Source organism: Lineus longissimus, chromosome 2 (assembly GCF_910592395.1).
Source record: "Lineus longissimus chromosome 2, tnLinLong1.2, whole genome shotgun sequence".
Classification (NCBI taxonomy): domain Eukaryota; kingdom Metazoa; phylum Nemertea; class Pilidiophora; order Heteronemertea; family Lineidae; genus Lineus; species Lineus longissimus.
The window spans coordinates 4156235-4168671 of NC_088309.1; the positions used below are offsets into that span (position 1 = coordinate 4156235).

The 12437-nt window shown below is 40.0% G+C and overlaps 2 protein-coding genes across 2 annotated transcripts; one reads left to right on the plus strand and one right to left on the minus strand.

The window, feature by feature from the left end:
- The first annotated feature begins 41 nt into the window (after positions 1-41).
- On the plus strand, positions 42-2829 carry LOC135502554 (NADH-ubiquinone oxidoreductase subunit 8-like). The gene is made up of 6 exons (XM_064795507.1): positions 42-115; positions 415-477; positions 865-954; positions 1176-1348; positions 1687-1815; positions 2036-2829. Exons 1-6 carry the CDS (start codon positions 82-84, stop codon positions 2165-2167), a joined length of 621 nt encoding a protein of 206 aa, XP_064651577.1. The 5' UTR covers positions 42-81; the 3' UTR covers positions 2168-2829.
- A 1731-nt stretch (positions 2830-4560) lies between these two features.
- Positions 4561-12413, minus strand: LOC135502574 (uncharacterized). The gene is made up of 12 exons (XM_064795527.1): positions 11923-12413; positions 11606-11702; positions 11199-11342; positions 10851-10958; positions 10299-10436; positions 9932-10026; positions 9642-9711; positions 9392-9416; positions 6921-9088; positions 6594-6735; positions 6287-6395; positions 4561-5880 (listed from the first exon to the last, which is right to left on the minus strand). The coding sequence occupies exons 1-12, from the start codon at positions 11952-11954 to the stop codon at positions 5697-5699; spliced, it is 3312 nt and encodes a 1103-aa protein (XP_064651597.1). The 5' UTR covers positions 11955-12413; the 3' UTR covers positions 4561-5696.
- Positions 12414-12437: the final 24 nt, after the last annotated feature.

A 12437-nucleotide genomic window follows, 5' to 3' on the forward strand; every position in this document is an offset into this window, starting at 1 on the left:
TTGTCGTATGCAATACACTCATTTTATTGCATGTAGAGTGGATATCGAACTCGTCGTGGCGGTGGCAGCACTGTTGCTAAAATGGCGATGAAACTTTTCACCTTGCGAGCTTCAGGTCAGAATAAAACAATATAATATCGCCGTAATATGCATTAAGATAAAATGAGCATCTGGTAACTTGATGAAGAATCATTTGGACAATCAATTTCATAAGCTGTCAGCTTGCGTCCGCACCTCATCGGGCGACAATTTCCATGAAAGTGACGTATTTTTTTCAGAAGAGTTTCCCTGTACATTTTCCTGTGCATTGAACATCAACATGTCCTGATCATGACTGACTGAGCTTAGCTACCCGTCATGAGAATACTAAAAAGATTGATTGAATGCTTTATCTTTTCGTTAACTCATTTTCAGCTCGCCCATTTATTTCCCAGATCATACGGCCGCTTAGTTGTACAACTTCAAGACCTTCCTACAGTATGTAACATTGTCAGTCAATCTATAACAATCAATGAATCATGTATGTAGGGGCCTACCTTTGAATGTCTTATTATAGTACAGTGTTTTCACTCTTGACAGAATTGACACCTCTTTTAGAACAAAAACTTATAATTTTTCAACATAGTTACGATAACCAACCGGCTGCTGAGGTTGGAGGATGGAAATTATAGTTTATCAACAGTGTTGACTTTGTGTTGCATATCCTGCTCAGAGGGGAAATTCCCTTAAAAAAAGAGTTTCTCTTAGGCCTACTGTGTGGTGAAATTATACAATGCACGTCTTACTGTACCTGTTGTATTTGTATTAGTAGTTGTGTTTTGATTTGGTAAAGATAACCATGCTCTTTACATTTCATTTTCACAGAGGATGTCGCTGAAAAAGAACCAAGTATGGATTTAAGGGACATCACAGATAGAGCTGCAACTACAGCATTCTGGACAGAATTGTTTAGAGGTCAGTATTTCTGTGTGTACTGATCTTCAGCTCAAAAGAAGGACTGGAAAGTATTGGTACACCAGTTCTGTTTCAGTTTCACTGTTCTGCTGACTTCAGCATCAGCCATGCTAAGAATTACTTTTTTTAAACTACATGTATGTGTTGTTCTGTGTACAGCTTCAAGATATGGAGGTAAAATACCCTAGGTATCCATGATCTAATTGCATTTTGACATCCAGGTTTCGGTATTACATTATCCATGATCTTCAAAGAGCCAGCAACCATAAATTACCCATTTGAGAAGGGGCCATTGAGTCCACGGTTTCGAGGCGAACATGCTCTTCGACGTTACCCTTCTGGAGAAGAGAGATGCATTGCATGCAAGCTGTGTGAAGCTATTTGTCCTGCTCAGGTATGATTCTAGTTCTTTGCCATTCTCCCTTCTAAAAGTATTCGTCTTCAAAGGTGGGGTGAGAATTTTTGCATCCCACTTAGGCACTACAGTTGGGTACCAGTTTGGCTTATTGGTAGAGTGACTCTGTCTTGGACCATGTTGCCATTCAAAATATCAATATTTCACTCCAGTTTGACAACTTTTACTGTATTTCAGGAAGATGTAACAGGCTTGAAAACATGGTCAGATAAATAATGATGTTCTTGTCCACTAAATGGAGTGTCATCTTCATCTGACCATTCATAACTCAGTTTGAACAAAAACCCTTTATATATTGTTATGTCTTAAATTTTCAGGCCATCACTATTGAGGCCGAGCCCAGAGCAGACGGAAGTCGCCGCACCACCCGATATGATATTGACATGACTAAGTGTATTTATTGTGGTTTCTGCCAGGAGGCATGTCCAGTTGATGCCATTGTGGAGGTAAGATCAAAAGTTAACTGACTCATGAAGTGAGAATTGAATGATAAATTGTTTAAAGAACATCATCCTGTGGCTGAAATTATAAAGTCAAATCCTTGGTGCTGAAATGCTAGCCCTTGCATATAGACACAATGTAGAGCAAATCACAGGGCACCTGATGGATGAAATTGCCACTTGAACATTACTGATACATGTAATAATGTTTGTTTATTGTTTGCAGGGACCCAACTTTGAATATTCAACAGAAACCCACGAGGAATTATTATACAACAAGGAGAAGCTTCTAACAAATGGAGATCGTTGGGAGGTGGAGATTGCGGCTAATCTACAGGCAGACCATCTGTACCGATAATAAATAAACTTGTTATGTGACTAGGTATATGGGAGAACATTGCTTTGGATTGCATAAGGAAGCAGGAACATTGCTATGGAATGCAATTCATGTGTGTCTTAGGATGTTTGTGATGATCTGATCATGAAATCGGTGCACTTGCAGATAGACGTGCTTCTCTATGTCTAATCTAATGAGAGGTTCATCACGTCCTCCTGATATGCAGTGTATATAAGTAAATAAGTTTTGGATTTGAGCATCGTTAATGGAGAAGCCTAAAAGAATATGACTTGCAATCCTGATGATTGTGCTTGTTAACGGTTCACTCTAAGAACAGTCTGTTCATTGTCAAAAGGTGCATGCCTGAATATACGCCTGACACCAGTTCTGTCACAAAATGACTATCAGTGCAAGAATGACATTCTGAGAATGAATAGACTTTGATATATTGTATTGTTGTCAGTTCAGTAAGTTCTTTGTCTGTTCAAATGACAGGATTGAACTTTGTTTTGTAGTTTCAGTATTTTCTCTTGCTGCATCTATTACAGAGAGAATTTAATGTGTAGTTAGGAAGATTGTTCTGAAACACCATCTTCTTTTACAAGTCTGTCTACTGATCCAGTAAAGTGTGAAATGTTTGAGGTATTGATGCTCATTGCAAGAATACAATGTGCTTGATTGAACTGAGTTGTTTATTAATCTTTTTGATTTGAAAATCCTCCAATCTATCGGGTCACTTTGGGATTTTTTCCCAATTAGGCTGATTGAAGACTGTCCCTTATTCAGTGTCCCATTCATAGGTTCTGTCCCATACTGAGGTTTGATGTGTAAATCATGCATGTCAATTGGAAATGACACCATTTTGGAGCAAGTCTTAAGGCAGATCAACCTCTAGCATGTCTGCTGCATCATTTTGTCTTCTATACAAATTATGGTGCACAGTATGGAGAGGTCAATTTGGGGGTCCAATCTAGTATATATTCCTATGCTTTGCCCAATGCATGTCCTGAGACGATGCCTAGTCAGGCCTGAGGTGTCTAATAATGCAAGCAGAACGAAAGGTAATGCCATATTTTCTGGTCATGTGCATTCATACATGTACAGTGGATGGTGTGCCATATTCAGGATGGATGTGTCCTCTGCATGTCCCTACGCATATGGGATGTATTTGTCCAGTAGAAGTGAAATACTAGAGACAGTTACATTTTGAAGCTGGATGTGTCCAGTGCAGGTCAAAAAGAGACTTGTTCACGATTAGGCTGGACATGTTCATGTACTATTATCATATATCGTTACATCGGATGTGTTCCAAGCACAATACAGAGTTGCATTTTCAGCTCACATGCAGGCCAGAACACTAACTGTGCATTAGTTGGTCAAGTCAGGACTTCGGTCAGAAGCGTCCTTGCTGTCAACCAGGTAGGATGTGACCAGATATGGTGGCTACCTCAGGACACAAGTTTACAACTCAGACATGGTCAACTGTGTTAAATCTGAAGGACTCGTGATGCAGCAAGGTCAGAATGGAAAAATTAGTGCTTTTTGATCCATGATCAATCTTTGCTTTATTGAGAGTCCATCCAATTCCATGATGATGAGACAACAGCTGAGACACCATCTTTTCAAAAGCAGTTACCAAATTCATCTTCGATGAAGACAGTGTCAGATACATGTAGGAAGAAAACTGAAGAAAATATTTGTCCTTCAGGGTTGGCGCGCCCGTTCGCATTTTCGCCACTTGCGAATGCTGCACATGAGTGGCGACTGTAAAACAATGTCTGGCTAAAAATTTTGCGAATTCAGTTTGAATTGCCACGATTTGGCGAGAGAGTAATAGTGATGTCCGAAAATTGATCAAAGTCTATCAAAAAGATCCACTTCCACACCAAATGCACCAAGGAACGATCGTTAGTCAGTCAAACTTTATCATTTGCGGGCGGGCGCGCTATCACACGTGGTTGCTATCGTCTGCATTGTAGTTCTACCCGTTGCGCTACAGTGACTGTGGCGCTGCTGGTCGCCTTTAGTTTCCCGCTCGCTTCGTTGCCATGGAGTCTCCGGTCACGTGTTCCTCGAATCGTTCGTTGATTTGCTAGTCTCAGTAGTGACGGGCTGCCATTCTCGCACATGTTACTGTGGGGCCGACCCACGGCCCAAAGACGGACAAACGATCGGCAATGGCTGGAGCTGACTCAATGGGTGATATGAATAAAGGCTAGCAAATGCTTTTACTTCAGTTTTGTACAGGAAGGCCAAGTGTAAATGTACATGGAGTTTTAGATAAAAGCATTTACTAGTCTTTATTCATATCACCCAATAATGGCTAAAAGTGACAGCCACTTGGCTAAAAAGTGGCTATTCACAGAGCCAACCCTGTCCTTGAATTTGAAAGAAGAAAACTGAGACACAACAGAGTAATGTGAAATTACTGTGTTTATTTTATAATTATACAGATAAAAATAGTTGAAATTTACGAATTCGTTTTGATTCTACACATGATTATTTTTAATAGGATTTATATAATTGGACCTGTTTTTAAAGAAGTGTTGTAAGTGCAGGAGGACATGTACCGTAATCAGATTGCTACACACACACTGATCAAGGCTCAAAGCACATCTGATGTCATACGTTATGCACATGCATACGTTCGTTGTTTGCTTCTACATCAGTTTTTTACAATAGTTTGGCACACAAAATCTAATTGGATAAGTTCGTTGTAGCTTCTAACAGATTTTACATATACTTCAAGATATGAATATAACATGCATAATTTCTTCAGACGTTTCATCATACATGTAATTTTATTTCATATGAATAACTCATGAATAGGCCTATCTTTTTTTATCATTATCAATCACATTCAATTAATATTCTTTGACCTAAATCTGAAACAATCAATGTATACATGTACATTTGTTTTAATTACGAATGTATAAAAATACATAAATTTCATTTCATGAACGTGAGCAATAACTTTTGACTTTCCATGCTCCGACTATATACATCAAACCTTAATGACAGCAAATGAGCAATGCACAATGTAGCACAAAAAATAACTGTACGGCACTGGGTAATTCATAGTCAAGGATAGTACAGGATAATTCAGAGTAAAGCCCCAAGCCGATTGTTAGCAAGCTCCCACATAATTTTTTATGATATATAGTTCAAACTATCATATAATGTCAACGTGCTACTAGCAGCCAAGCTGCAACGTCTTCAAAGCAGACACAGCACCACTTTCACAGCACAATCTCCACACTACCTAGTGTACAGACACCGGCCTAAACTGTCAGACATGGTACACATGATGAATTTCATGGTTAACGTGATGAATGTCATGGTATACATGTACATGATGAATGTCAAGGGAAACAGCTAAATAATAGGGTAAGCTATAGTTCTTGAGTTTGGCACAATACATTTTTAAAGGAGTCCCTTTATGTTGCAGTCAGCATTCAAATATATTCCTGCACATGAACTTTTTGAGCTGATGACATTTTTTAAGGGTAAATCATCAATTTGTCATGGTAAGTTCCTCCCTATTTTCCCTCTACCGGAGAACAACTATATTGTGATCTTTTAGAAGTGAATTCTTGCATCTGTTCTCGAGGCAGTAGTTCGCATCATTTGGCAGAGGGATATCAGAAGAAATCAACTTGCTTGGGAGCTGCGGAGGCTGGTAGTACGTTTCATGAGTTTCGCTGTGGTGTCCATAGACAGTAGACATATGGGATCTGAGAAGAAAGAGAGAAGGCAGGCTCATATCAGTGTACATGTACCAACCTTTCAGTTTACTGCAACTCAAGTAAAGACAATCTACACACACCTCTGACACTTTCTTCTAAGAGTTCTTTTCCAAAAGATTAAATATGAGCACTCGATGACTCCCAGTACACATTATGCCATAAAATCATGGAAGTCACTGCAGTATTCAGCCAGAAAATCCCCTTCCCAGTTAAGTTCTGGAAATGAGCCACCCACTGGATCTGTAGTCTGATGGGTTTCCAAGACAACTACAAGGATAATACAAGTTCAATGATAGTTTAATTTGCAGATAGACAAAAAACAGATGAGCCTCCATGGTTCTAAGATGTAAAGTGCCAATGTGTTCTCTTTCTACAAGTTGCTGGCAGAGCTTACCTGAGAGTGACATCAGTGAGACGTGGAGATTTTGAGAAGTCCTCATGCATGAAGATGGAAGTCTGAATGAACTCTGTTTCAAGTGCTGCAACTGGTATCATCATATTACCTGAAACGTAAAGAGCACTTGGTTTGAGGAATTGATGCTGAACTGGAGACATTGGTTGTCACACCAAACGCCGCGCGTGGAGCTTTGACAATTATGCGACATCTCTTGATGGTAAAACCAACAGACCCACATCTGATATTAACTCTAGCCTAAAAAAGCATGACATCATGCATTGCCAAAGCTTAAATTGACAAATACCTTTGAGGTCCCTCTCGAAAATATCATAATGTAGATAGTTGTAGGGTGAACCAGAGACTTCCAGGATTTTCCCTTCATGGCAGTCGTGACAAGCCTTGATCTCGGCCTCCATGTCCGCAAGCTCAATCAGGGATGGTTTGTACTGGAAGTCAAATGAACAGGAAACACATATTAAATCCTTAAATAGAACTGGCATTAGTATAAAGCCTGATATTGAAGACTTTGCAAGTCCCAACAATGATACTTTTTGCTGAACAGTGCAGGCAGTTCAAGCCCACCTGGCATTATGCACATATGATCACACGTTGCAAACATTATTAGACTTACCAAAGAATGGACCAAAGCTTCATCATCCAAGTGGTACTTCTCAATCAGCAGCAACAAGACGATGTCAGAATGGCCCTGGACATACAGCTTTATCTGGATTGTATTGAGACTATCATCATCTCTGGGTGCTGGTTTCCGGTCCCGGTTCGACCTGAGCTTGACCTTTTGTCTCTGTTTCTCTCTTCGATCACGTCGCTCCTGATCTGGCCCGCACGAATCAAGACCTGTTGCTGACAACTCCATGATGCTCTTGATACTAACTTCAACTAAAGAGTCTGACTTCCTATTTTGCGGCACTTGCTGTGAGAGTTCTGCATTATCTGACTGGCAGTCGTGATAATCTGCACTTAATGGTGAGGATATTTGCGTGCTGTAGGAATCTGTAGAGACATCCAACACTGAAGGCAGATTATCTGGTCGCCTATTTCTTGGCGTACTAGTTCTCTGGCAGAAATCGAAATCATTTACCGACTTATCTTTTTCCAGCTGACCTTCATCGACTTCCTTTGAAACATCATTACCGTCTGACAAATTATCCAAGGAATTACTTGCATTTCCCAACGTTTGTGGACTGTTTTCATAACTGTCATTTGGTACCCGATGTCCATTAAATGATTCACATCTCCCCGAGATACTGAGTGGAGTACCTCCAACTATAGTTGCAGTTGGGGTGCTATTCCCGCTGGATATCACTGGTGTTTTCTCCGCCGAATCACTAGAGTGAATGGAATCAAATCTACATGAAAGATCTTGTTTACCTCTATCACATGGTGTAATATCAGATTCTTGCCCCTTTTCTGAGGTTGCAGCATCACGCTTAGACACCAATTCCTCATCCAGAGAAACGTCTTTCGTAATAACTAGCGAAGATTCTGGAACAGCAGGTGAAGATTCTAAATGTTCCCCAGTTTGTGGACTTTTCATTACTCCATGCCCAGTGTCAAATTGCAGTGCATCATAGTAAAATGTGCTGCCTCTCCTACGAATGGAGTCATCGGGTTCATTTATGACTAAATTTGGAGCGGAATGCCGCAGACGTTTACCAGTGAACAATTGATCAGCAATCATCTCTGGAAAGCTTTTTGTTTTCATACCACTCTGTAGCTTGCTGCAGAGGAACTCGGATTTAGAGTGTAACTGCACCAGATCTGCTGTTTCCGATCTCGGCCTAACAGGAAGGATATCTGACAACCTGTCTTCCACATGCACTAGTTCTTCAGTTTCAGATCTCGCTCTAACAGGAGAGAAATCTGGTGGTGCATCTTTTACATTGTCACTCAAGGTAACTGGAGTTTCGTTATTGCTTTCATAATTCGACCTTTCAGAATCATGACCACCACTATGACCAGTGGCAGAATCAAAGTTTTTAGAACCACTGTCTTTCTGCTGCTCTGCTTCGACTTCGAGTTCTTCACCCGACTGCCTTTCATCAGAACCTGTCTGACAACGACACTTGGCATCTATTGTATCATTAGTATCACATGGTGTGTATTCACGATTGTTATCACAGATCTTGGAATCTTGAGACTGGATACACCTTTCCTGATTGTCAGTAATTTTGTTCGCATTCTCGTTAGAATAATCTCCACTAATCACTTGACCTAAATCAGTCAGATCATCTGGCTCAACAGCCTTTGGCGAATCCTGCAAATCCCACTTCGGCTGCGATCTCTCACTTATATCTACAGTCACGAGATCAGCACATCCCGTTTGCAAATCATCAGACACACTTGAAAAATTCTCTCTTTTTTTCATGAATTCTGGACTGCTCTCAGCTTGAGACGCTACCCCGCTATCAGAGTGGCTCATCCCACCAGTTAAGTTCCAACAAGGAAGCTTCTCCTCTGACTTGTCAGTTTCTCTTATAACAGCCAACTGACTGACTACCACATTTGAGTCACCGGCATCACTGGATGTACTCAGGCTCCCAGTACCATTGCTAGACTTGGGTGATAATTTACGCTTAGAAAGTCTTGGCCTCAATTGGGGTAATTCCTCATCAGCATTCAATGAGAAGCAGATGTTATTTGCTGTTTCATCTTCTTGCACTTCTTGTTCTGACGCAGCATCATTGGTGTACGTCTGAATGCAGGCTCCATGCAGCTGCTCATACTCTTCCTTTGTGAGGTAGACTTCAATTAGGCGCACTCTATTGGGTAGGTCATAATCTAATGAAAAGAAGCTATTTAAATGTATTGATAAAGTACATGTAATTGAAATTGACTCTGACAATGAAAAGGGCTATATCATTTCATTGGGCTGTGTCACACTTCCTGTTCACAGTTTGAGGTAGAGTTGTCCTGGGCTGGGCAGCACAAAGTAACTTCAAAACCTTATGTATAAAGAGTCATGATTCGGTAAACTTTACTCGATCTCAAATTGTCTGTGGTTTCAAATCACTAACACAGCATCATAGTGTGTTTCCCCCCATTTGCTTCAGCTCAATACAAATGTTTCAGTCTGAAACTTACCGGTTTTCACTGCCTGGCAAGGGAACTGAAAAAAGAATGAAATGAGTTGATTGCGAGAAGGGACAGTAACTTGCCTTTCCTGCAAGCCGAAGTTTGTGTCACATTAAGGAATGAGGCCTGACAAAATTTACTAAGCTCAATGGCCAACAGGATTCAATAGAATAAGAAAGGATCCAGAATGAGTGACTAGTTAGGGTCCATTGTCAGAGGCCCTCAAAAACAAAATCATTGTGGTTCTGTTTTTACTTACATGAGCCTGAATTGGTTTTATGAGACATAGCTTCGCTGTCAGTTCTGGAGAAAGTTGTGAGCAAAGGACTCTGTAAATCAACAACATAAAAGTTAGTGACAAATGTTTACCTAGGTGCCATATCAAAGCATGTGCGTTTGTCAACATCAAAAAGTCAATTGCTCAGTATCTCTTACATGCACTTAGGAATTTTGTCACTCATATTTCATTTTTTTTTGTAAGACTTGATTTTCTAGTGACAGACTTCAGTTGACTATTTGCTTTTATATACAATACATTATCATGCTTACTTGTTCTTGAAGAACAGACAGCCTCCAAGTACTCCAGCCTTTCTCTTGAAAGTCTGCAGAAGGTGGGATGCTCTCAGAAACAAACTGGCACCATTCTGGAAAACGAATACACATACAAATTCAATGTAGTCACTGACTGCATTTTAATCTGTATTTTAAAAACCATCAACTTTTTTACAATAGTATATATACGTATATATAAATAGAGTATTTGAAAGATATTTCATAGTAACACACAATTCAGAAGGAAGCAAAACCTTAGGAGGATCATCTTGGAAGATTAAGAGTTATTAAGACTACCAGACGCTTTTTTTATAAAGACAAGTCTACCTTCTCTTGTCTCTTAACCTGCTCGTAGAGAACCAACCTTTGGGAGCATTAAACCTGGAATGATCTTAAAGGCTGCAGACAGGTCATCATCATAACATCTGATGAATGGAAGGTAGGAATTCCAAACCATAGCCATGGCTTTATTGAAGGAGCCCAACTCTTTTTCTTCAGCATGCTGTAATTGAAAGAATTGTTTCACATGCATCATCTGAATGGATCATGCACCCTGAAGTTTTATTCATCTTTCATGTTCTACTTGCCATGCTTCAGCTCAAAAGGCAATGACTTACATGTGAAGGGGGACCATTCCTGATTGAGGGTAATTCAGTCAGTCTGCACACTTTTTAAACACCAGCCACATATTAAACAACCTGCAGGGAGTGAGTGGTAGATTGGTCTGTCCTCCCTGTGCACAAGAGCAATCATGAGTTCAATAGCACAATATGGTGAGAAGATGGCCATGCACTGTTCACATGGGTACTCTAACCAAGTAAACTAAATTTTGATACGAGTCAAATCATTTTTATTATGGAGTGTAGACTTCCCTTTGCCTTTCATTTCAAAACTGAAATAATCCAATAAGACATACCTTTTCCAGTAAAGAGATGCTGCCCTGGTAGAATGCGAATGTGGAGTAGAGTGTTTCTAGTTTTTTTGCCAAGAATGGATCAGGTTCAGACAGGTCACCAGCAAGGGCCTAGAAAGAAAGTTATTTTTGTTGAAACTGTTTCAACTGCAACTACTTCGATACCGATGGTATTTTGGCGTGCAGCGGTGTACTGGCAGGTATCCTCTAATTCACAATCCATGACAGCAACATGTACATGCACTTGTAGGGGGAGGGGCTGGTATTATCAGCAAATGAGAGCAAAGTTTAATTTTCTAACCAAAATAGTTGTAGGCCTATTAAAACACAATACATTCATGCAACACCTACCAGGGTATACTTTCCAACATGTTTTACTGCATATTTTTCCTTCTCTAGTCGATATAAGCTTGGCTTGCTTCCAAGGATATTGGAAAAGAATGTCACCATGCCCATCAGCTGCCCACATAGGGCACACTGCGAGTTGGAGTCAACCTAGAAATAGAATTAGAAATCATTTTTAATTGCTCAAACACTTCACATTTTACCCTGGCTATTGGCCTGTACAATCATATACGCCTTGAAGCTCATATTCTGTCAAATCTGTAAACTACAGGCACCCTTTAAAGGATTACACAGTGCCTGTTTGCTGTATTTTTGTGAGGCTCAGATAAAGAGAAATAAACAGGGCTGTAGTGAATTTATCATGCACACCAATCTGTTATGTTCTTGATTGCAACATTTTTCATGGCACTCACCGACTGTGGATAGAAATAGATGATGGCATCCTGAAGATCATCTTCTTCCTTCTGTAGTACTGTGTGGTCATAGATGAAAAATGTCCTTCCTTTAGTGCTGCAAGTAATAAAATCTGGATGTCAATCATCAGTCCTCTTGCTTGACAATCTAACATCTAAGGGCAGACTGATTGTCCTTTTCAGGAGGAACAGACCCAGTGAGAGTGACAACAGACATCTGTAATGTCTGCAACTTTGACTGCATAGTGAGCAGGCAGCAATGCAAAGTATCTGAATGATGAATTCGCTGAACAAAAGCTCTCAAACTATCAACATACCAGTTACCCTTGAAAAGTCTGTTGTCGGCCATTACGAGATTTTAAATTATGTAAATGTAATGACTTTGGCCTACTCTATACTCTGTATATTCTAGTCTCTACTCTGCATGCAGTATACTCTACTCCCGAGGCAGTCCATTCCTTTATGAACTGCCTCAAATGGTGTGAATTTTGCTGGCTGAATGATCAGCCAATTGACATTGCTGTAATAACACTGAAAGGGCTTTTTATTAGTCAGAACATGAGGTATTCTGGATGGATGACACTTTGACATTGAGTTGACTTTTTATTTTATTTTACACTCAAAATTAACTCTTTAGACAGTTATACAGCCACAAAAGTGGAACAGGCACGTTCTTGTCAAGTGTGTGTGTTGTCCTCTCTTGTAATTATATCCAGCACACCTATCATGAAGAGAATGCGACTTTACAACAAAACTTTGTCAAGAATTGTAGAAATTTATGAAAAATCACCAAAACCTGGAAGCTGCCATTTTGTAGACCGAGTCATGTGAC